General features: G+C 35.7%; 2 protein-coding genes across 9 annotated transcripts; one reads left to right on the top strand and one right to left on the bottom strand.

Moving 5' to 3' along the window:
* Window positions 1-2,469: 2,469 nt before the first annotated feature.
* Window positions 2,470-8,435, top strand: LOC121772320 (cyclin-dependent kinase F-4-like). Of its 6 annotated transcripts, none has more exons than XM_042169365.1 (19): window positions 2,470-2,607; window positions 3,658-3,998; window positions 4,090-4,270; window positions 4,366-4,548; window positions 4,624-4,702; window positions 4,823-4,891; window positions 4,972-5,061; window positions 5,145-5,283; window positions 5,554-5,656; window positions 5,726-5,778; window positions 5,873-5,939; window positions 6,206-6,314; window positions 6,689-6,754; window positions 6,951-7,019; window positions 7,141-7,201; window positions 7,292-7,405; window positions 7,583-7,614; window positions 7,699-7,780; window positions 8,004-8,435. In XM_042169365.1, exons 4-19 carry the CDS (start codon window positions 4,541-4,543, stop codon window positions 8,207-8,209), a joined length of 1,347 nt encoding a protein of 448 aa, XP_042025299.1. In that variant the 5' UTR covers window positions 2,470-2,607; window positions 3,658-3,998; window positions 4,090-4,270; window positions 4,366-4,540; the 3' UTR covers window positions 8,210-8,435. The 6 variants fall into 6 exon arrangements, with proteins under 6 accessions (XP_042025299.1, XP_042025303.1, XP_042025302.1 ...); XM_042169369.1 differs by having other exon boundaries at window positions 2,471-2,607; window positions 4,185-4,270; XM_042169368.1 differs by having other exon boundaries at window positions 2,471-2,607; window positions 4,185-4,274.
* Window positions 8,436-8,764: 329 nt separating this feature from the next.
* On the bottom strand, window positions 8,765-13,732 carry LOC121771408 (protein Brevis radix-like 1). 3 transcript variants are annotated; one of them, XM_042168188.1, is made up of 7 exons: window positions 13,465-13,732; window positions 13,272-13,377; window positions 12,326-12,440; window positions 9,733-10,124; window positions 9,534-9,663; window positions 9,173-9,468; window positions 8,765-9,074 (listed from the first exon to the last, which is right to left on the bottom strand). In XM_042168188.1, the coding sequence occupies exons 3-7, from the start codon at window positions 12,428-12,430 to the stop codon at window positions 8,993-8,995; spliced, it is 1,005 nt and encodes a 334-aa protein (XP_042024122.1). In that variant the 5' UTR covers window positions 12,431-12,440; window positions 13,272-13,377; window positions 13,465-13,732; the 3' UTR covers window positions 8,765-8,992. The 3 variants fall into 3 exon arrangements, with proteins under 3 accessions (XP_042024122.1, XP_042024120.1, XP_042024121.1); XM_042168186.1 differs by having other exon boundaries at window positions 12,326-12,437; window positions 13,465-13,731; XM_042168187.1 differs by having other exon boundaries at window positions 12,326-12,437; window positions 13,272-13,374; window positions 13,465-13,731.
* Between the last annotated feature and the right edge of the window lie 7,135 nt (window positions 13,733-20,867).

The following is a 20,867-nucleotide window of genomic DNA, read 5'->3' as shown; positions in this document are numbered from 1 at the left end:
AGTATTTAAAATTAGATTCAATATATAGTTAATATTATTTATTATTCTATAATTCGAATACACAATATATTTAGCTCAAATTTTTAATAATAACTGATAATTTAGATTGATAATAGTATAATTTATAAATATTATTAAAAATTATAATGATACAGTTATGAAATACTATGTAATACTATATTTCAAGTTAACCATTAATATTTGTATGCATATAATAATATTTTATCGATGTAATCATTTTTATAAAAACCATAGTATCAATAGTATTTTTTATCCATCAAATAAAATAAAAGTTGAATGCAAAGAAAGAAGCCATAGTATTTGTAATATTTTCCAAATAATCCGGGAGAAAGTCCATTCAATAATTTTTACCCAATTTTTGCGTAATTGATTTGACATTTATTAGAGCATCCGCAATGGCGCCCGTCCCGGCGGACGTCCGACTGGCGTGCCGGACGTCCGCCATTTTTGCAAAGGTGACGCGGATACGAACGTCCGCTGCGGACACCGGAGTTCCGCGGCATTTCCGGGACGTCCGTGGCGACGTTCTTGCGGACGTCCACCATTGCGTTAACCTCACGGACGTCCCGATTATTTTATTATTTTTTTCTGAAAATTCTATAAATACGACTCGTTGAATTTCATTTCATTCGCTCCACTTGTATTAACGAGTATCTCTCTCTCTAAATACTTTTCTTTCGAAAATAAATGGAGCACCACGATAGTGTTTCCCGGCCACGAGCGAGTCATAGGGACCGATCTTTTCCGTTGGCGGAAGTACCCCAATGTCCGCCACGATGTCCGGAATTGCGGGGATGATGCCCGGGTACTACAACATGTACCCACCTTGCTATGGGATGATGCCCCAAATGCCCGGGGTGAGTGCCGGAATGACCCCAATGCCGGGGATGATGCACGGAATGCCGGGGATGATGCAGGGCGTGCCTGTCGTTGCGGGGGGGAGGGGGAGAGTATGCAGGGGGTCCCCAATCACCGGTGGACAATGTCTATCGCTCCTATATGGATTTACTGTCTACGGACAACCCCTCGAGTACTCCTCTCTAGACTCAGTTCACTGACATCGAGACGTTCTCGATGGAGGAGTTGGGGCTATCCGGGATTCTCCCACAGACGCACCAACGACGACAGAGAGAAGGAGAGGCATGGGACGGGGCACTACCTCGCCTACGGCGGGGTACGATGGTGAGGCGGTGGCCGCTGAGGGGGGGAGGGATCCAGCGGGAAAAAGAGGACCGTCTGGAGCACAGAGGAGTGCATCGCGCTTGCGAAGGCGTGGATCAGTATAGTGGAGGATCCATATATCAGGGTTAACCAACATATCGACAGGATGTGGTGGCGCAGTAGCAGTGCTGGTTCCCACGAATTCCCCCTCACCGAGGCAGAGTTCCCGACACCTTCATCGTCGGCCCGCCGTCGCCCGGTGGGGCAAAAGTCCGCGGCGCGAATGGCGAGTGGAAGCGCCAGCAGGTCCGCCGAGGCCCAATCGGCAGCTCCTACCCAAAACGATCCCGAGCTCCCCTCACTCGCTCGCGTCGCGCAACATGAAATCCTGTTACGTGCAATGGTTGAATGGCGGACATCGACCGATCGCCATTACAGGTCGTCGCTGAAGGATATCATCAACAGTATGCGGCGCGATTTGGGTTTGGGAAACATGGTGGAGAGTGGCGATGAGGGGACTAACGGCGAGGACGATGAGGGTACTGGCGGCGGGGAATCCTAGGAGTGAGACATCGGTTTTTTTTATAACTATGTATTTTTTTTTAATAATTATGTATGTTTTTTTTGTACTATGTATTTTTTTTAAAAATAAAGTGGTTGTAATTTCTCCGTATTTGTGTCGAAATTTTAATTCCGTAAATTGTTTAATTTGGTGAATTTGTGAATTTTTATTATTGTGGGAAGTCTGTCGGGATATCCTTATAGCGTGGCAGGAGGTGTTTTGGGATGTCTGCGGGGATGTCCGCCGGGACATTCGTACCACTGTGGATGCCCTTAGAGCTTCCGCAGCGGCGGACGTCCCGGCGGATGTCGCACCGGCGTGCCGGCCGTCCGCCATTAGGCGAGCGACCGGCGGACGCGGACGTCGCTTGCGGACATCGGAGTCCCGCGGATGACGTCCGCTATTGCGGGTTCTCGACGGACGTCCCGATTTTTAATTTTTTTTATCATTGCATTTTCTCTGTATTCGTGTCGAAATTTTAATTCTGTAAATTGTTTAATTTGGTAAATTTGTCAATTTTTATTATTGTGAATTTCCGTAGGGATGTCCTTGGGATGTCCAACATTGTGTAGTGGGATGTCCTTATAACGTGACAATGTAGTGAGAGGTACTTACGTGACAAGAGATGTTTTTGGGAAGTCCATTGGGATGTCCGTCGGGACATCCGTCCCAGGCTCTTAGACGTATGTATATCCTCATCATTTCTGTATTATTATCACCGCCGCTGCAATAAATATATATAGCGCTGCCGCTACGCAACCCCCCAAAAAATCGTAATAGTAAATTTTTTTGGGGGATTTTAGAGAGAGAAAGAGTGGCATCTCCGGGTTTCTTCTCCGTAGGTAATGCCGTTTGCGCCACAGGTATTATCCTTTTTCTTTGCTTATTTATTTTACCTTTTATTTGAATTGTTATGAACATCTTATCCGTGTTTATGCGTTTTTCTGGTTGTAATTGAGGGTGATTGTTATGTTCCGAAGGGAAATTACGATTTGGATTCAGATTGTTTTGAGATTATGTTCTGAGATCTGCGATTGGTTTTCTAGCTAGACCTAGCTTCATACGCGTTAGAAGGAAACCTACGCCCTGGTTTGAATTGGTATGTTGTTGGTGGAGTGAAACCAGCGCAGCTGGTGAATTGGTTTGCTGTTTTGATCGAATTTTAGATTATTTCGTTGGACTGGATTGGAATCAGGGCCATGGTTTGTCTTTATATCTAGTGTTGCGCATATTATTGATGAGAGATTTTTATGGGAAACCTGAGGAACCATATTTAGGATTTGTTAAATTGTTATAGTAGTAGTATTTTATAGAGGTACCTTGGAGTTGACGAAGTTTCTGCTTATCGAGTTGCAAATTGCGATATGTATTTCCGGTCTTTGCTTGATATGATATTATTTCTTCGGGTGCCTGATGGGATTTGGACTATCTAGGTGCTAGTTATGACTTAGTGAATAGGTTAATGGCAGGGAGGCAGTGGCAACAAATTCTTGTTATGTTCCATGTTTGAGGGTTTTGGTGTTAGCGAGTTACTATTTCAATCTATTAGCTTGTCGAGATATGTTTCCATGTTAGTTGAATAATGCCCTTTATATCGTACTACTCCCTCCGTCCCCCAAAGTTTGTCCCAATTTGACCTGGCGCGGGTTTTAAGAAATTGTTTGGCTTTGTATTAAATGAAGGTGTGTAGTGGAATAAGGGTCCCACATTGAGGAGATTGAGGGTGTATTTAATTTCTATTTTTGGTAAGATTCCAAGTGGGACAAACTTTGTGGGACGGGCGAAAATGGTAAAATGGGACAAACTTTGGGGGACGGAGGGAGCATAATTTAATTTGCATTCATGTTCTGGAAGTAAGTTGCCCTGTATAATATAACTGAAATCTTGTTTCTACCTTTCCTCAATGCTAGCAGGTTCTGTTAAATTACGAGACAAAGGAATTATCATTATCTAGGACATGGAGCAAATTTTCGTCTGGTCAGATTGCTACCAGCTCCGTGGTCTTCCATTCCAGGAATATCTTGAATGGCATTTTGTCATCCGTGGAGATTTTCTTCCTGTTTCTTTTGTCAATTGCACTTAGGCAACAGCTTTTTGTAAATGCTCAGTACATGAGGCTGAAGCATTTTTCTTCTACTAGATGTTCTTTAGTGCACTTGTATGTGTGAATTGCGGCTGATTCAGCTCCGCGATTAGTTTTCTTGTGCAATTCTGCTATTGCTCCATTTGAGATCCTTACGGAGCAGACCTAAAGGTACTCTCTATTCCTTTTAATGTTTTGTGTTCTTGGGATTGTTTTGAAAATAATCACTTGCACTCTTTTTTTTCATTGTCTGAATTTGCAGGTGTTGGTAGGATTTATTTTGGCTATAGAGTATTAGGTAGCTTTTTGGTAGTAATAAGGGCATCTTTCAACTTGCATTTGATGGCCTATTGACAGTGGCAAGTTTTGGTTGACGGATTTGTATCAAATTCTACATTACAATGTCTGGAAACTTAGCTTCACCATGTGCTCGACTGATAGCTGTAGGTACTTCCAAAATAATGCGTCAGTTTCTACTGTTATGAAGATATTCTACAGTATTCTGAACACTGCCATTTCTGCGTTGTCTTCGTTTCAGGATATTTGATTTAGCGTACTTCATAAAATAAAGCTTTGAAGCTCATCCATCATAGTCACATTCTGCAGTGAAGCTGAAGAGTTATGGTGGATTGCTACAAGGATGTCTAGAGACTATCTGCAATTATTTAGCATATTATACATATAGTGCTTTCTTTGCTGTTAAAAAGTCTACAATGGAAAGGTATGGGTTTTTCAATTTTGTATGTATGCATATAGTTTCAAACTTATGATTGACTTAACACTACCATTTATGCAGATTCAGCATCATAAAAGAAGTTGGTAATGGTTCTTTTGGAAGTGTTTGGAGAGCTCTAAGCAAGCAGTCTGGTGAAGTGGTAGGATTCATTTTCGCTTAAAATAGTCTATTCCAAGGATGAACCTTGTTCCTCACACTGTTGGAACCAGTATCCACAAGTAATTTAAATTGATTAGTACCTGATCAAGTGCATTGTCAGGTTGCGATAAAAAAAATGAAGAAGAAATATTATTCATGGGAAGAATGCATAAATCTGAGAGAAGTCAAGGTGGCAGCCATTTCATTTTCTTCTTGATGTTTTGGAATACCTTTATTATGAAGAACAACTGACGTGTTTGTTCCTGCCAGTCACTGAAGAAAATGAACCATCCAAATATAGTGAAGCTGAAGGAAGTGATAAGGGAGAATGATGTGTTGTACTTTGTCTTTGAGTACATGGTATGCCATCTCTTGCGTAGCTTCTGTTTGCTTTTTAGAATCTTTATGGGCCTATTCATTTATATTTTGATTTGCACTTTCAGGAATTCAATCTTTACCAGCTTATGAAGGACAGATCAAAACTTTTCTCTGAAGTAGAAGTGAGAAACTGGTGCTTCCAAGTGTTTCAAGGTCTTGCATCCGTACACCAAAGAGGATTCTTCCATCGTGACCTCAAACCAGGTTCTTACCTATCTGTTTCCTAATGATTCAAGCGATGATCCTAGATGTTTATTTAATGATCCACTGATGGACTTCTTTAAATTCAAGGATTATCACCTTTTAGCTATATCTATGCTAGTCAAGTAACTTCTTCCTAGGTTTGGCTGGAAACCTGGATGTTTATTCCAAGACTTTTGTGTTGGCAGTGTTGCTACTAAAGTCTCACATCTTTTCCCATTCTTTTGATCCATATCTTGTGTTAACGTAAGATGTTTTAACAATGACTTTTAGAGAACCTGCTAGTATCGAAGGATGTCATCAAGGTTGCTGATTTCGGCCTTGCTCGCGAGATTAATTCTCTGCCTCCATTCACTGACTATGTCTCAACACGCTGGTTAGTGGTATACTTCTATTTGGTTTCACTACAATGTCTTTTTTGCATACTCAGTTTTATGGTTTGCAGGTATCGAGCCCCTGAAGTCCTGCTCCGGTCATCAGTATATGGTCCTCCGGTTGGTGAGTAGATGTTGACACTGGGAAGCTCCCCAATTTCCTAATTTAGTTTTCCCTGCATTATTTTCCTAGTGATGATAATAGTTTCTTCTCTCAGACATGTGGGCAATGGGTGCAATCATGGCTGAGTTATTCACACTCCGTCCTCTGTTTCCTGGCACAAGGTATAACTAACTTTCTTTATAGGAGTTTTATATCTTGATTCTAGTTAAACTAATTCTGAAGTAGGTAATATTAACCTAAAACTTTTTTCCTTGCTTTGCTTGATATTTATATTCTTGCAGTGCTTATTTGTTCATTATCATACTGCACTTAACTGATAATTTTGTCACAGTACTACTAGTGCTCCACCCTTGCTAACAAACATGCTTCCATATTTAGTTATCTTTATCTAAATTAATGTTGACGTTCTTATTATGTTTTTATGCAGTGAGGCGGATGAGATCTACAAGATATGTTCTGTGATTGGCAGCCCAACATATAATGAATGGGCCGAGGGGCTTAGACTTGCTAGCACTATCAATTACCAGTTTCCGCAAGTGAGTGCTGTCCTTTTTTCTTTCCACAAATAGTGCCAGATTTTCTTTATTAAAATTGTTATTTCTGCATATTTGGGTGGCTCATTTTCTGAATCAGGGTTCCTTTTTCCTAACTATATTCTAAACCATTATCATTTTTTAGTGTATAGGAAAGAAGTCAACCTCCAATGGCTTCTTCACTTTTTTCTTTTGAGTGATGTGCTAGTTGCTTATTGTCTGAGTACTTGATTTAGACTATCTTGCTAACTATTAATCCATTTCAGTTATGAACCATAGCCTTCCATCTTTTAGGGGGTTTTATTTGATTTTCTGCTAGAATCTTTTTTCATGCCTACTTTCTGCAATTCATGTGAATAATATTATCAACTGGACAGGTCGCTGGAGTTGATCTATCCACGCTAATTCCAGGTGTTAGTGGAGATGCAGTTAATCTTATTTCTGTGAGTATTTTTGCAACTTTGGAATTCATGCCCATCTCATCTGTTGACATAGCTTCTCAGAGATTTATGTTTTACATGCCTAAAGTATACTACTATGTCAGTGAAGATCCTTGTTAGAATGGTATGAAATAAAAATATAACTTTCTTTTGGTAGCCAGAACTTATGAGTTTCTCTTCATGTTTATGCCACATATAGTCCCTGTGTTCGTGGGATCCATGCAAGAGGCCGACAGCCATGGAGGCCCTTCAACATCCCTTTTTCCAGGTGGTCTATCTTTTTTTTCTCTTATGTTTCTCTGAAAGTCCTAGTACAATCTTTCCATTCTTTGAACTGTTTGGTAAGACGAGCTCGCAAACTGAACGAATTGTCTTTCACAATATTGCAGAGCTGCTTTTACGTTCCACCATCATTACGTTCTAAAACCGCTCTGGTGAAAACACCTCCAGGTTAGTCTCTGTCAATTTTGTGCGGTATGTGTCTGTCAAATGTATGTACTAAAAAATAGGACAGATTCTAAGATTCGTTGTCCTTTGCAGTTGAAACCAGTGGAGTCTTGGAACAAAGTAGTAGGAAAAATCCAGGAAGATTATCGAACCCAAAGTCCATGAAAAATGTCAATTTCACCAAATCAAAAGCATCCTTGAGCCCAAGTATATCCGCTTTGCCACTCATGTGTAAAACTGTTATCTACTGTGGCTAAATTCTGGAACTTTCTAGCATATCAAATAATGAACTATTATGTGTACAAAAATGTAAATTTACATTTATGTTTTTCTGTTCACTGTAAATATGCATCTGATTCTGACTTCATAGTTTCCTCCTCCTAGGTGTGCAAAGAAAGTTGGACTTGAACGATCAGGTTTGTTGAAATTATACTTTTATCAATTTGGCTATGGTATTACGGGTATTATTGTTCTCAAGCGAAATCCTACTTATTATGCAGGATAATACTAGAAATGGTAAAAGCCAGCCGAGCAATGTGAAGCAGCAACCCAAGTATCGTCCACCTGGAATGAATGGCCAACGTGAGTGTAACCATACTATACTATACTGATTTACTTACTATTTCAAATTGCAAATCTTAAATTGATCTGAGACATGTTGCTAAGTAACATTGCAAGTGTTCTAGGATTTGCTCCATTCATGTAAATGGCTATTTTGCATATAACAACCATTTCACACGAGCATAGTCTTCAGATTATGTTTTGGATTATACGATAACCAAACATATGTTGCATGTCTACACAGCCAGCATGTTAGGAAAGACGCGGCGAGTGTCTGATGTAGCGGAGAAATTCTCGAACATGACAGTTAGCTCTAATAGAGCAATAGCAAAGGGGTCAGTTGGTCAACCTATGAAGTCTGGGGGATGGCATGGGCAATCTGACATGTTTTCAAGACGTTCACAGGAGTTTCTCCCAGGAAGATCGTATTCGAAGAAGGTGGCCGGATAACTAAACCCCTCACAATCCGTGTATTTCAACAGTATAAAAAGTTTCTGTCCTTCATTGATTGCCTTCATGAGATTTGGCTATGTTTATTTGTTATGTTGATGTTTTATGCTGAGCGGAGCTTACTCAGTTAATAAATGTGTTTTTGATTCATAATTGATATTGTATTTGACAACCAATATGGTAAGTATTCAGATTCTATTATGTTGATCTAGAGTTTCTATTGAAACATAGTGTGTTCACCATTTAATTATATCATTTGGAATATTGTGAAATTTAATTATGAAACTTCTAAACATAGTGTAACTAAGTGTTGTTTTCTACATGTCATGTTTGATATTAATTGTTATCAAGGCAGTTCTAAATTTCTTGATATAGAAATAGACCAGAAAATTGTAGTACTGAATATGATCACAAATTTGCTCCGAAAGTAGAAAATGCAGCAACAACCTGCGCCATAATTGGTTTTTTTCGAGGCTTCATCCCAATTAAATAAAATATACTAAAATAAAATCAAATGAACAATGAATAAATACCATTGAATGGTGAACCAAGATATGGAAAGAAACATACCTTAAAATATAATAATTTTCATGAAACATGGTATAAGCCTTAAAGCAGCTACTGCAAAGCCATATAAAAGAGACTGAAATCTTAAAACAAGATCATTTTGTAATTTTCAAACTTTCTATAGTTAGACTTGTAATCAAAATGGATGATTTCTTGTGTCAAATCATGAACCATCATCAACTGCAATGCACAATTCATCATCCTCATCTTCATCTTCTAGGAAAGATATTGAGCTTGTATCCTATCCCTATTAGTGTCCCACCATTGCTTAGCGTGCACCTCCCCAAATTGTTCCCGACTACACCAATAAACACACATTAAAATTAAAACCAACCAAACAATCTCAAAAACTTGAAGAACAAGAAGAAGAAGAAGAAAAAACAGATGTATGTTCACCTGAATCTGACACGACGAAGCTCCCTCGTACCATCAACAAGCTGTCTGATGGTGATGTAGACGCCCGGTTCGTCTTCCTCAATCCACTCTCCTTCAACTTCACTAGCATTGCTGATGGAGACTGCATCCTCATCCCGGGAGGCTGTGGTGTCCCGCGACCCCTCCATCGCGTATGAGCTCTGCCCTCCACCGTTGTAGTAGTTGCTGTACCTCGGCTGCCACTCTCTCTTCATTGATGCTGAAGTCATTCGCGGGCTGTCTCTCACCGATCCTAGCCTCGAATAAGTTGAATCTCTCTGGATTTAACATAGTTAGATAGTTAGTTAGATGTTTGTAGGGATAGAATATGATGATAACTTACTCCACACTCAGATCTGCCTGGAGTGCTCAATGCCTGCTGATTGAATTTCTGGACATTGTATAGCTCCATTATTCTGTCAAAGTTCTCACTCCACCATCTCTGAGCTTGGGACTTGTCGAACATCTCCCGGCTGCAGGGGTTTATCGAGTTAACCTAGATCTAATACCAACTTCAAATGACAGAAGATGATGGGAAGTACCTGAAACGGATGCGTTTGAGGTCGTTCCCACCGCGGGGGAGGGTGACGAAGGTGATCTGAACGCCAGGCTCGACCTGCGCCATCCACTCCTTGGGGCCGTCTTCCTCTCCCAGCCCCATGTCGTCGAACCGCGATGAGATGCGGTTCGGGGTCATGTCATCGCCACCGAAGGCGGTGTATGCGGAGTCGCGGGGGGCGGCATTGCCACCCCCGGAGTTCATGAAGTGCCAGGCCGGGGTGCTCGAGCTTCCGGGTTGGAAGTAGGGATATGGGACTCCCTCCGACGATGTTTCGAATTCGGGATATGATCTTTGTCCTACTTTGAAGCTGCTGCTTGTTCCACCTGCTTTTCCTTTGTTTGTTCCTGATACTTTTAGTGCCATGTCCTTGATCTAAACATCACCAAAATCATCATAATTAGAAAAAAAAAAACAGAGTGAATTTGAAATATACCCCCGGATTTTCAAGTATGAGTTAGGTCATGTTACTATTATCAAAGAAGGTGTATGTACCAAATATATCACGCATTCAATGTTCGATTGGAAAATTCTAATTTTGATAGACCCTACTTGAATTAGCTAGGTCATATTAGCCCTATTGAATTTTGGGTGTCATGAAAAATAAACAAGACATTTCAAGATAGAGTGATTTAGTAAAAATGTAAAAACAATCATCTTACAAATATGTTAAATCAACTTGCAAATAGAACTTTGGGTAGCAATGTTTTATCAATGTGCCAACTTAAATCTGGTAAACTCCCCATAAATAGAGCATAAAAAATCTCTTACTTCAACTTTGTCTTTTTTGAAAACCATCATATATGTAACTAGGCAAGAATTGAGGAAGGGTGGCCCACCAAGTGGTATTTATTACTCTCTGTTCGGTAACTATGACGTGTACAAGTAAAAAATGTGCAGCTCTCCCTTTTTACATGAGTGGACAAAAATATCCTTGAATTGTTCAATTTGGGGGGGTGATTTGGAGGGATAAATTAGTCTTTTGCAACACCAATTCTGGATCAACAGTCCATTCCAGATTTGAATACCACCATTTTGTTCTGTTTTAATTCATGAGAATTGTTGAATGAATAGTGAGGGCCGGACCCCATATCTTGGGCCTGGCAGAAATGAATCATGCATACTGAACCCATGATTTTGCAAAGAAATAATCCCAAAACATGGCATATCATAGCATATACAATTCAAAGTGTTGAGCTATGAAATTAGATATAAGGGTTATGCATCATCTCGATTTCGTAATTAAATTTCAAATTGAGTGGAGTCCAAATCACCTGATAGCTAGGCTGTTTAAGGGCTGCTTTATCTAACAAAAGCTAGAGATTTCCTAATATTCTCTTGTATGATTTATGGAGACAAGTATCAAGAAATATTTAATTATCATAAACATTGCATCATCTTCGTTTCAGTTTTAATGAGCTGGAAAAGGACAGGAATTCAAAGGTGGGGCATTATTATTGCAAGGATCAGCCTGCCTTCTCCAAAACATGAAATGTTGGGCTTTTCAAGAAAGATTTTCTCAACACCAATTCTTTTGACCCATAAAATTTTCATATTTGTTCTATAAAGAAGATTTCACACTGAATAAAGGAATATTAAAGATTTGGGCAAAGGCTATATATTGTCCCTTTGAAAGCACTTTTGAGCTTGCTACACATAAATCTGATCTACTAATGACCAATCTTCAAATAAAATGTAGACATGTCTTAGTAATTTGTGCATTCAAGAAACTTATAAAAATAGAATGAAATGACCTACTGCCAATAGGATATTGGAGAGCAAAGAAAGCAAATGAATAATTTGCATATAGGGTAAGAGTGAATACTTAATTAAGATGTCACTATACCAAAGATGGTTCATCATTGGCCATAGCTACTTATCATATGTTTGTTTGTTGTTTTATTATAAAATATTGCAATTCAATCATATGACTAATAAAAAAAGAAGCATGTTTGATACTGGGACCAGGCACATGATCCAAGGTGTGGCATGACAATCACCCATCAATATATTCCCAATATCTTTTCTTGGGTGCGCCTTAATAGATGCACAATAATAGAGCCTTGGAATGTATTATTTACCCACTTTTTATATATTTATTTCACTATCTAAGTTTTAAAAAAATATTAGTTGTACATGTGAATCGTAATTGGTACTATCGATCAGGTTCATATCCTATGATAAATAAGCATTAAAAAAAAATCAAATTGAACAGATTGGAATACTCCTAGTCCCCACCTTAGGTTTAAAAAAGAAAAGAAAAAAGTGAGGTTGAATAGTGAAGGATGCCAATTTCGTATTGTAGCAAAGTGTATCTTCTGTCATTGACCGGAAAAAGACAATGGGAAGCAAAGGACAAAAACCAAAAAGCAAACATCAAGATTTCACATTCGTAAAACAAAGAGGGGCCCCACGGCCGTAGAGAGAGGAAAGAGTGGGCTTGCATGTCGGGAGTAGTACTCCGTCAACACAGATTGAAGAGAAGAGAAGAGAAGAGAAGAGAAAAAACTGAGACAGCAAGAAAGCCCCCACAAAACCTACATAAACATATAGATACAAAAGGAGAGTGGGCGTACCTGGTTGGCGACGCTTTTGACGGCGTCTTTTGTATTGGGAGTCCCACGCGGCGCATCTTCTTCATCTTCCACTCTTTGTTTCGAGCAACTTATACATGTCAACATTTTCTTACTGCTAAAGATAAACTCATTTCAGATTTGGCCTCATTACCTTTTTATTATCTTATTTTATAATTTTAATAAAAGTTCAATCTTAACCTTTTCCATGTTCGACACAATCTTTGGAGTATTTGAAACAAATTTGTTTTTTAATTAAACAATGACAATAGTAGTACTCCTGAATTAGTAATTTAAAATACTAGTATTAAATTTGTTAATAGTAGTAGTAGTAGTAGTATATGATTAAAGCTACCGTACAGGATGGAGATCAGAGGAATCAACACAGATATCAAATACGGAGCAGCAAAAATTTAATGCTAATAATAAATACTAATGCAGCTTTAATCTTTCACGAAGAACAATAAAAAAGTGGGGATTGTACGCCGAATTTTCTGACACCATTTTTGTTGATTTATCAATCACTCCAACCACACACAAACAGTATTCGCATGCATTTTTTATTCCTATATATATAGAACAAATAGGAGTAGTAATTTTTACTATTATTTCCTATTCCCTACCAACGCAAGCCCAAGATTCTCATCATTTATTGATATAAAAAGCATATTTATTAGCATGATTAAGGAAAAATAAAATTCAAAAATTGAATGTCGAGCTTTGAAAGCGGCTGGGGAATGCATTCCCAGACAAAAGTCCGTGGAAGTAATTAAATAAATAAACAAAACCTTCGTACTGTTGTATAGCTATTCATATTTGATAGTGACCTTCCCCTGCAAATACTCTCTCTCTCTCTCTAAAATAACTCTACACTTCACAAAAGTAATCAAACAAACCAAAAAACACACACACAAAACTATGAATTTGATCATCAATGCGTGAAGCGTACCTCGAAAATCCTTCTCTACTTGAAAACAAAGGCTTTAATTTCTCAGAAATGAACGAATCTCTATTCAATATGAGGAGTGGAAAACACTCTCATTCTTCACCAGCTTCTTCACACAAGCAATCAAGCAAAGAAAACGAAAATCAGCAAAAAAACAAAACTACTATTTCTCTGATCATCAATGCGAGAGTCGTACCTCGACAAATTGAGAAACTCCTATTTGAAGCTCCGATTTCAACACTTTTTCAGAAATGATCAAATCGAATCCCCGTCACCACTGGAAAATACTCGCATTCTCAAATCTCCGTATATATTTGGCAGCTAAAATATCTGCAAAGGTAGCTAAGTTTCCGACGATCTCTCACAGTCGTCGCATGAGATTTAGAATTTAGAATATTTAAATGGGAGAAAACTGGAACGGAGGCGACGAGGAAAGAGACGTGATATCGAGGATGGGTCGTTTATATATAGAAAGGATGTGACGCCGTCAGCTCACGTCGTTATCTAACGGATAAATGTATTGTGTATAAAAACGGTAAACACAAAGGACAGCTGCATCCATGACTTGTACCTTGCCCTGTTTCGAAGGGATTGTACTTTTTTTCTTGGACTTGCATCATTTATATATAGACAAAGTCAATTTTTATTGCAAAATTGGTGTTTTCTTTGGGGTCGACAAGGGGGGCCCACCTGTCTTTTGCTCATCACTGGGATTGCACCTTCTACTATATAGACGTTCAACTTACTAATATAAAGTGTACAAAATTTGACTGTTTAATTGATTAAAATGAATTACCCTTGAATCTGTACAGAGCGATGTAAAATTTCCACATAAGTAGGAGTTCTGAAAATGGAAATAAATTTTTTGTGTGTATATATATCATATGTATACATGTGGGAATTAGAATATACGAGGAAAATGCCAAATCTACTAAGATTATCTTCATTACTGCCCATCAACATGCAACGCTTCTCCCTTTTGATTTTATATCACATACACCATCTCCATTTGGAAATATCTCAATAGTTACAAGTGTAACATTTTCCTTCACAACTTCACTTGCATTTTTTGAGCTCTTCTGATTTTTACTTGCATATTAAACATTACCGAACAAATTGAGAGTAATATTTTCTTATGTAGAAAATATTGTGTTACGAGAATATCTCAAAATTGTGAAAAAAAAATGGTAAGGTGCAAATTTTGAGAGGCAAGATAATTTGATGTTGGGGATAATTTTGAAAATTTGATAATTTTTGAAATCAGAGTTAAAATTTAAATTATGGCAAATTCTTGAAATAGGCCGATGCAACAATTAGCTTCCGAAAATAGGTAACATATTTTTTTAACTTTAGAAAATACTACTCCCTCCGCCCCACAAGAATATGCACTCTTTATTTTTAGTCCACCCAATAAAAATATGCATCTTCCAATTTTAGAAACTCTTTTCTCTCTAGTAAAGTGGAATTTATTTTCCACTAACAATACTTTAATTATTTTTTCTCTCTACCTCTCTTTTACTTTATCAATTATGCATTAAAACTTGTGTTAAATTCAAAGTGCATATTATTTGGGGCGGGACGGAGGGAGTATTTGTTATTCATTCTCTCATCCAAATGCGCTACACACTTTAGAAAATAGTATAATGCTTCACATATTATGCCTATCCATGTACATATTTAAGAGCAAAATATATCTATGATTAGTGCATTAGGTTCTACCAACTAGACTAGTTAATCAGGTGGCAATCTGATATCCTCCATTTACGAATCTCCTTTATTCACAAAATTTAGTTGTGTGTTGATAGTGAGACTTGTGCAATTTAATTAACACATAACATATTTAATTTATGATTATGCTATTCTCTTTATCCCCTAAAAATATAAATTCTTTCCTTTTTGGCCGTTCCTTAAAAATAAAAACTTTCCATTTAAGGGAAGTTCCTTCTCCCTAATGAGGCGAGTTAATTTTCACCGATACACTTTTTTTTCTATCTCTTATTTTATTAAAAATTTTAAAAGTTTCTATTTATAGGAGACAATAAAGTATTAAAGTTTGTTGGAGGATAGTGATTTAGTTGAAAAAATATTTAAAAAGACAAAGTAGCGGAATATCTAAAAAAATATGATCGGACCGTGATCAGTTTCACAATAATAAGATAAAAAGATTATCTTGAGAAAAATAAACCAAAATAAATCCTAATATTCTATGGAAAATAATTACTCCAATAAAGAAAATACTCCACTAAACTATATCTTCTAGATTCATGCATAAAATTAAATAAAGTGAAATAAACATCACACTATTTTATTTGGTTACACATTTTTTGAGCATCCGTAACTTATTTAATTCTATATTCTCAAAATGTGTAATGCCTGTTTTAGTAGAAAAAAAGTGATCCATTTTCAAAAGTTTAGTTGGATCCATGATGAAACCAAATTTGTGAAAATAACATTTAAAATGCAGAGAACCTTTTTCTCTTTTAGTAATTTTTTTCTTCTTTAAATATATATAAATTTCAATAATTTTTTGACATAATTAATAAAGAGCTCAATTTAAAGAATTTGCACAGAATTAAATTACTTTGATTAAGCGTCGGCACGATAGCATGAAACTTGTCACATAATCACATCGTCTCATCTATTAATTAATTAACATAGGTGAATCTATCGAGATTAGAGATGACGTCTCGATTGTTTCTTATGAGTTAAGTAAATAGTTCTAAAAGATCATGTAGTATGGAATCTTGATTTGCGGTTTCATAGGACTTTTTCTTTTGATACTTAGGCTAGGGTTTTCTTCAATAATTATTTAATTGCATTGAGCTTTCAATTTTTGAAGTTCTTTTACTTTGTTCATAATTGAATCATATGGATTTGATTTAGAGCAAAACTAACTTCTTTCCAATTTTTTTTTAAAAAAGTTGCATTCTAGTTGATATTTTTTATATGACTATTCGAAATGGATTCTGAATTTCACTATACATCAGAAGTGTCATTTATATACACACCTGGAAGTAAAAATTGACACTCACATGAAAATCAAATTCATACAAAACTTTCACACTTGAAAGTGCATAGGGGAAGTAAAAAGTGATTGGATTAGAGCATAGGGATGTAAAATACACTTGCAAAATCAATTTCATACAAATCATAAACACTTGAAAGTGCACAGGGAAATAAAAAGTAATTGGATTAGATACACATTTGTTTTGACATAGGGGCCTACTTCAAATACTATACTACCTTCAAAATACCAAGAGAAAATTCATACTAAAAAAAAAAGAAGTTACAAACAAGACAAAATTTCTAACGCTTAGAAAGTTAGTTTCAATGTCCGAAACTTTGTTTCAGCCAATAATTGCAACTTTATTGTTTCATATGTATATTTGAATGATTAGACTACTCTTGTGAGTTGTGCTATATATCATTTCTCACATTGTTTTGAACTACATATCAACCGGTGAGAGATTTTGTTGACTGATCAGCATACAAATTTTATTAATCCATTCTGTCGGCATGAAATTTAAGAGAACAGTGCTCCCTCTATCCCCAAGTAATATGTACTTTAGATTCGATACGAATTTTAATATAAAATTGATAAAGTAAGAGAGGAGTAGAGCGAAAAAATAATTAAAGTAGCTTTAGTGAAGAATATAACGCTCCCAAAATTGGAAATTGCATATTTTTTGTGGGACGGATTAAAAAGGAAATAATGCATATTCTTATGGGGTGGGATGAAATGAGTAATATTTATTGAGTTAAGTTGAGAAAAATAAAGTACTAGAAGAAATAAATAAAAATGAAGTAGGAAAAATATAAGGAAAATCAAATAAGAGAGTAATGTATTTTTTTTTTGCTAAAAAAAGAAATAAACAACTTAAATGAGATAATCCAAAATTAAAAGTTAGATCATTAAAATGAGAAGGAGGGTGTATAATTCATTCGTTAAACGACATGACTATAGACCACTCATTCTATGAAACGACATCTTATTACTGAGATTTTCATCTTCAGGTGTTTATTTGTCTCCTGTCAGTGTTGGTTTCAATTTCTGATTTTGCTGAAATTTAATGTCTGCTGTAGGAATAATGCACCACAACCTTTCAGATTCTCTAACCTTTGCCATCACCTTTGTAGAAAAAACAAAAACAAAAACAAATTATAAGTAGATGTTAAAAAAAAATAACAATGGGCTAGTCGTGATCAATAAATTAGTAAAGGTTGTTTCTATAAGGATTTCTCTTTAGATTTTCTCGTTTCTTTAAATTTTGGGCTCATATGCAAAAACAAATATGGGAATTTAAAAGTTATGGAATACTACAATAATACTTCTTCGGTCCTATGTAATTGAGTCAGTTTTTTGCACTCGATTGAGAAAAATGTATTCGCTCCGTCTCGTTATAAGCGAGTTATTTTCCTTTTCGGGATATCTCATTATAAATGAATCATTTCACTTTTAAACAAAAAGTCATAGTTCTTACTTTATTTTCCCACGTGCTTTATTCTTTTCACTCCTCTACTTTTCCCCGTCATACTTCACTCTCTCCACTTTAACTCTTTACATATCAATTTCTTAAATATCCTGTTTAAAATAAGTGGCTCGCTTATGGCGGGACATAGAAAATACTAGTTGAAGTGGAGATTTTTTTCTATATTATTCTCACTGGTTTCATTTCAAGCACCAACCTCTATGTAAGTTACTTATAAGACGCGAGACCAAACTTTTTCTCTCCATATTTTAGTGGATTGTAGCTTTTCAAATGTTGTTTTATTGAGAATATACCATATAGATCTTGATATCGCATAGAACATAGAAATCTACAACTTTTATCGAATTTTCAGAATGAAGAATCCAACCGATTTAGGAAGCACGTCTTACGGTGATACATCAGTACTACTCCATTAAACACTTGCTTTTGATAAAGTTACCGTTTCGCTTTGTTCATAATATTAACAAGTAATCAAGCAAAGATAAATACTTGACTGATTAGGAAACAGAAATGAGAGGCAGCTAAAAGTAATTCAGGTTAATCAGTTGTCATGGTTTATGTTACTTAAACTGGTAACCTTGTACTGATATTTGTTTATTCTTTTCATTTCTTCTTATAAAATCGCAAAATTATTGGTAATTTAATTTTTAATAATAGCTTTGTAAAACCCCTCATGGCTACAATCAAATTTAATGGATAAATGAAAACTGCTACTGTAAAGTTTTGAAATAAAAATATACTAGAAATCACAGTTAGCCTTCAATGTTTTGATTGTTTTCAATCTCCATTTTACCGATATAAGTAGTATTCTAGAATAGCATGATGCATAATAAAGACAAAAATCTTATACTCTCAATTACTGACAAAAAAATTATGATGACATGAAATAAACATTGAAACGATATTTTACTGCACTTAATTTCAGACATGATTAATGAATAGGCAAAAACGGTGTAATGTGCATTAATCCATGCACCCGAAGTTTAGGAGCAAATTGAATTTACAGTTTCAAAACCTATCATTTTCAAATAAATTGAATTGGACGAAACAACTTTAACTTCCATTATTCTCATTGCTTTTGTTTCTTTAATTTGATTCTTTGGAAGATATGCCAAAGGGGTGTGCCCATTAATGTGAAACATAAATACACCAATAAGCCCTGTTGTCTTATAATTCAGTTTGAAGTACACACATATATATATATATGTATGGGTCCATAATGTTGTCTTGACCGGAGGCAACCTTTAATTTAAATTTGATTGCCAAATTATTCATTTATTTAACCAATTACACATACATCTTAACTTTATTATGCTCAGTATAGTATAGGTTAACTTGGCATCAATACTCCAATAAAATGTTGGAATGATTTATCTCTCATGTGTGATTTGTATTGCTATATAGAAGTGGAGTTTGCTTGATCATGTCTATATATATTTTCGGATATACTTCTTTTCATAATGAGTGTTGATTAAATAATCATGATACGTTTAACATTTTTGATATTATTATAAAACTAACTAAACATGCTTTCTTCATAGCACCATGCCTTATGTAAAGCATCGAAAATAAAAATTAAAGACCCACAAAATCTAATACAAATTGAAGAGGCATAAAGATTATGGTACCTTTGGAAAAAAGCAAAGTGATGAGTTTAAGCTTTATTCCAACGTTTGGAATGTTCAATGTTGTAAGCAAATAAGAGTGACAATAATTGAAAAAGCGATTACGAAAAGCCATTTGGCGATCATCAATCGAACTGTAAAGTAAAGTATGGGTCTACTAAGTAGAGAATCACAAATCTCAATCTCAATCAATCCCAAATTCGATCTTTCCCTATTCCCAATGATTCATTGCTTTTATTATATCCTTCCTACTTTCCAATCCAACCCCATGATTTAAAAAAAAAATTAGATTTTGCAATTTTTTTCTTATTCAGTAATTATCATATGTAATTAAATGTTGCATTATTTAAACCGATATTTCAATGATCAAAATGTTTGGTAAAGTACGATTTGTTTGAATGTTTTTATGTGTCATTTTAATATGCTTAACAAGATTTCATATTAGTACTAGTATTTTTTTAAATATTTATGTCATTACTTATAAATAAAATAATACTAGGATTAGTTAGAATGTGTCATAGATAAGTATCAAGATAAGTTAGAATATTTATATTGCACGAGTTATAAATAAAATACCACTTTCAAATTCACAACTGATTAGCTATCAACTTTTCAAACTTATTTCTGAGATCAATATTAGTATGCTAATTGCAATTTGCAAAGCAGCATATATTTATCTAAACTACATCAACATTATGGACAAAAAACCAATTTTAATAGTAGTATATTAATTGGGATACGATTCTTTATTACTACTTAATAAAACGATCTACACTAAAATAGGCCAATTCAGCTCAGCTCACCCAAGCCCGAACCACAAGTCCACCCGGATAAACTGGGCTGGATTCAACAAGACTAAATTAAATCTTACCTGTTTTTTTTGTAGACAGAAGCCCATATTAGGCCCAACCAATCTGTATTATCATAAAGAATAAAGCTAACCCTAACATAAAAAATTGAATTTTTTTGAATTTTTGGTTTAATACAACTTGATTTTACTTTTATATCATCTTCATTATTTGTTGCTCAACATGTTAGTGTTACTTTTTCGTAGTTTTTGCTCAACTTATTACTACCGCCATTTCTTGATTGTTTCTCAACGTATACACTAATTCGTGATATTAATGTGTTTTACGTAATGAAATTCAAAGATAAGTATCAACTCACAAGTCCATTCACACACATATAAGTTTGTATCGATAATTCTAATTTTTTTATACATGTAAATGGACTAAATTAACTTTTTATGGCCGGCCATATTATGGCCATTTAGCATCACTCTATCATAAAATCTGATATACAAGTCTAAATATTTTGTTAAATTAAAAAGGAAAATGGACGAAGAAGCTATTGACCTATGTGTGTTACAAAACATTAAAAACCTGATAGTAATGCACATCCATGAAGACATTTTTACATAGCCTTTTAAACTTCTAAAGGTAATGACAGAAGGTTATATTTATCCAAGAGCTCAAGAACATAAA

This window comes from Salvia splendens, chromosome 16 (assembly GCF_004379255.2).
Source record: "Salvia splendens isolate huo1 chromosome 16, SspV2, whole genome shotgun sequence".
Lineage (NCBI taxonomy): Eukaryota > Viridiplantae > Streptophyta > Magnoliopsida > Lamiales > Lamiaceae > Salvia > Salvia splendens.
Note: the sequence above shows the minus strand (reverse complement) of the source record. Positions and strands in the feature narration are given on the sequence as shown.

Bases quoted from the DNA above. Each gene is read 5' to 3' on its own strand.
- LOC121772320 (XM_042169365.1), top strand. The intron at 5,657-5,725 runs GTTAGTGGTATA...TATGGTTTGCAG, and splicing joins GACTATGTCTCAACACGCTG to GTATCGAGCCCCTGAAGTCC. The intron at 5,779-5,872 runs GTGAGTAGATGT...TTCTTCTCTCAG, and splicing joins AGTATATGGTCCTCCGGTTG to ACATGTGGGCAATGGGTGCA.
- LOC121771408 (XM_042168188.1), bottom strand. From the start codon at position 12,430: ATGTTGACATGTATAAGTTGCTCGAAACAAAGAGTGGAAGATGAAGAA. The intron at 9,469-9,533 runs GTAAGTTATCAT...TGTTAAATCCAG, and splicing joins CAGGCAGATCTGAGTGTGGA to AGAGATTCAACTTATTCGAG. The intron at 9,075-9,172 runs GTGAACATACAT...TTATTGGTGTAG, and splicing joins CTTCGTCGTGTCAGATTCAG to TCGGGAACAATTTGGGGAGG.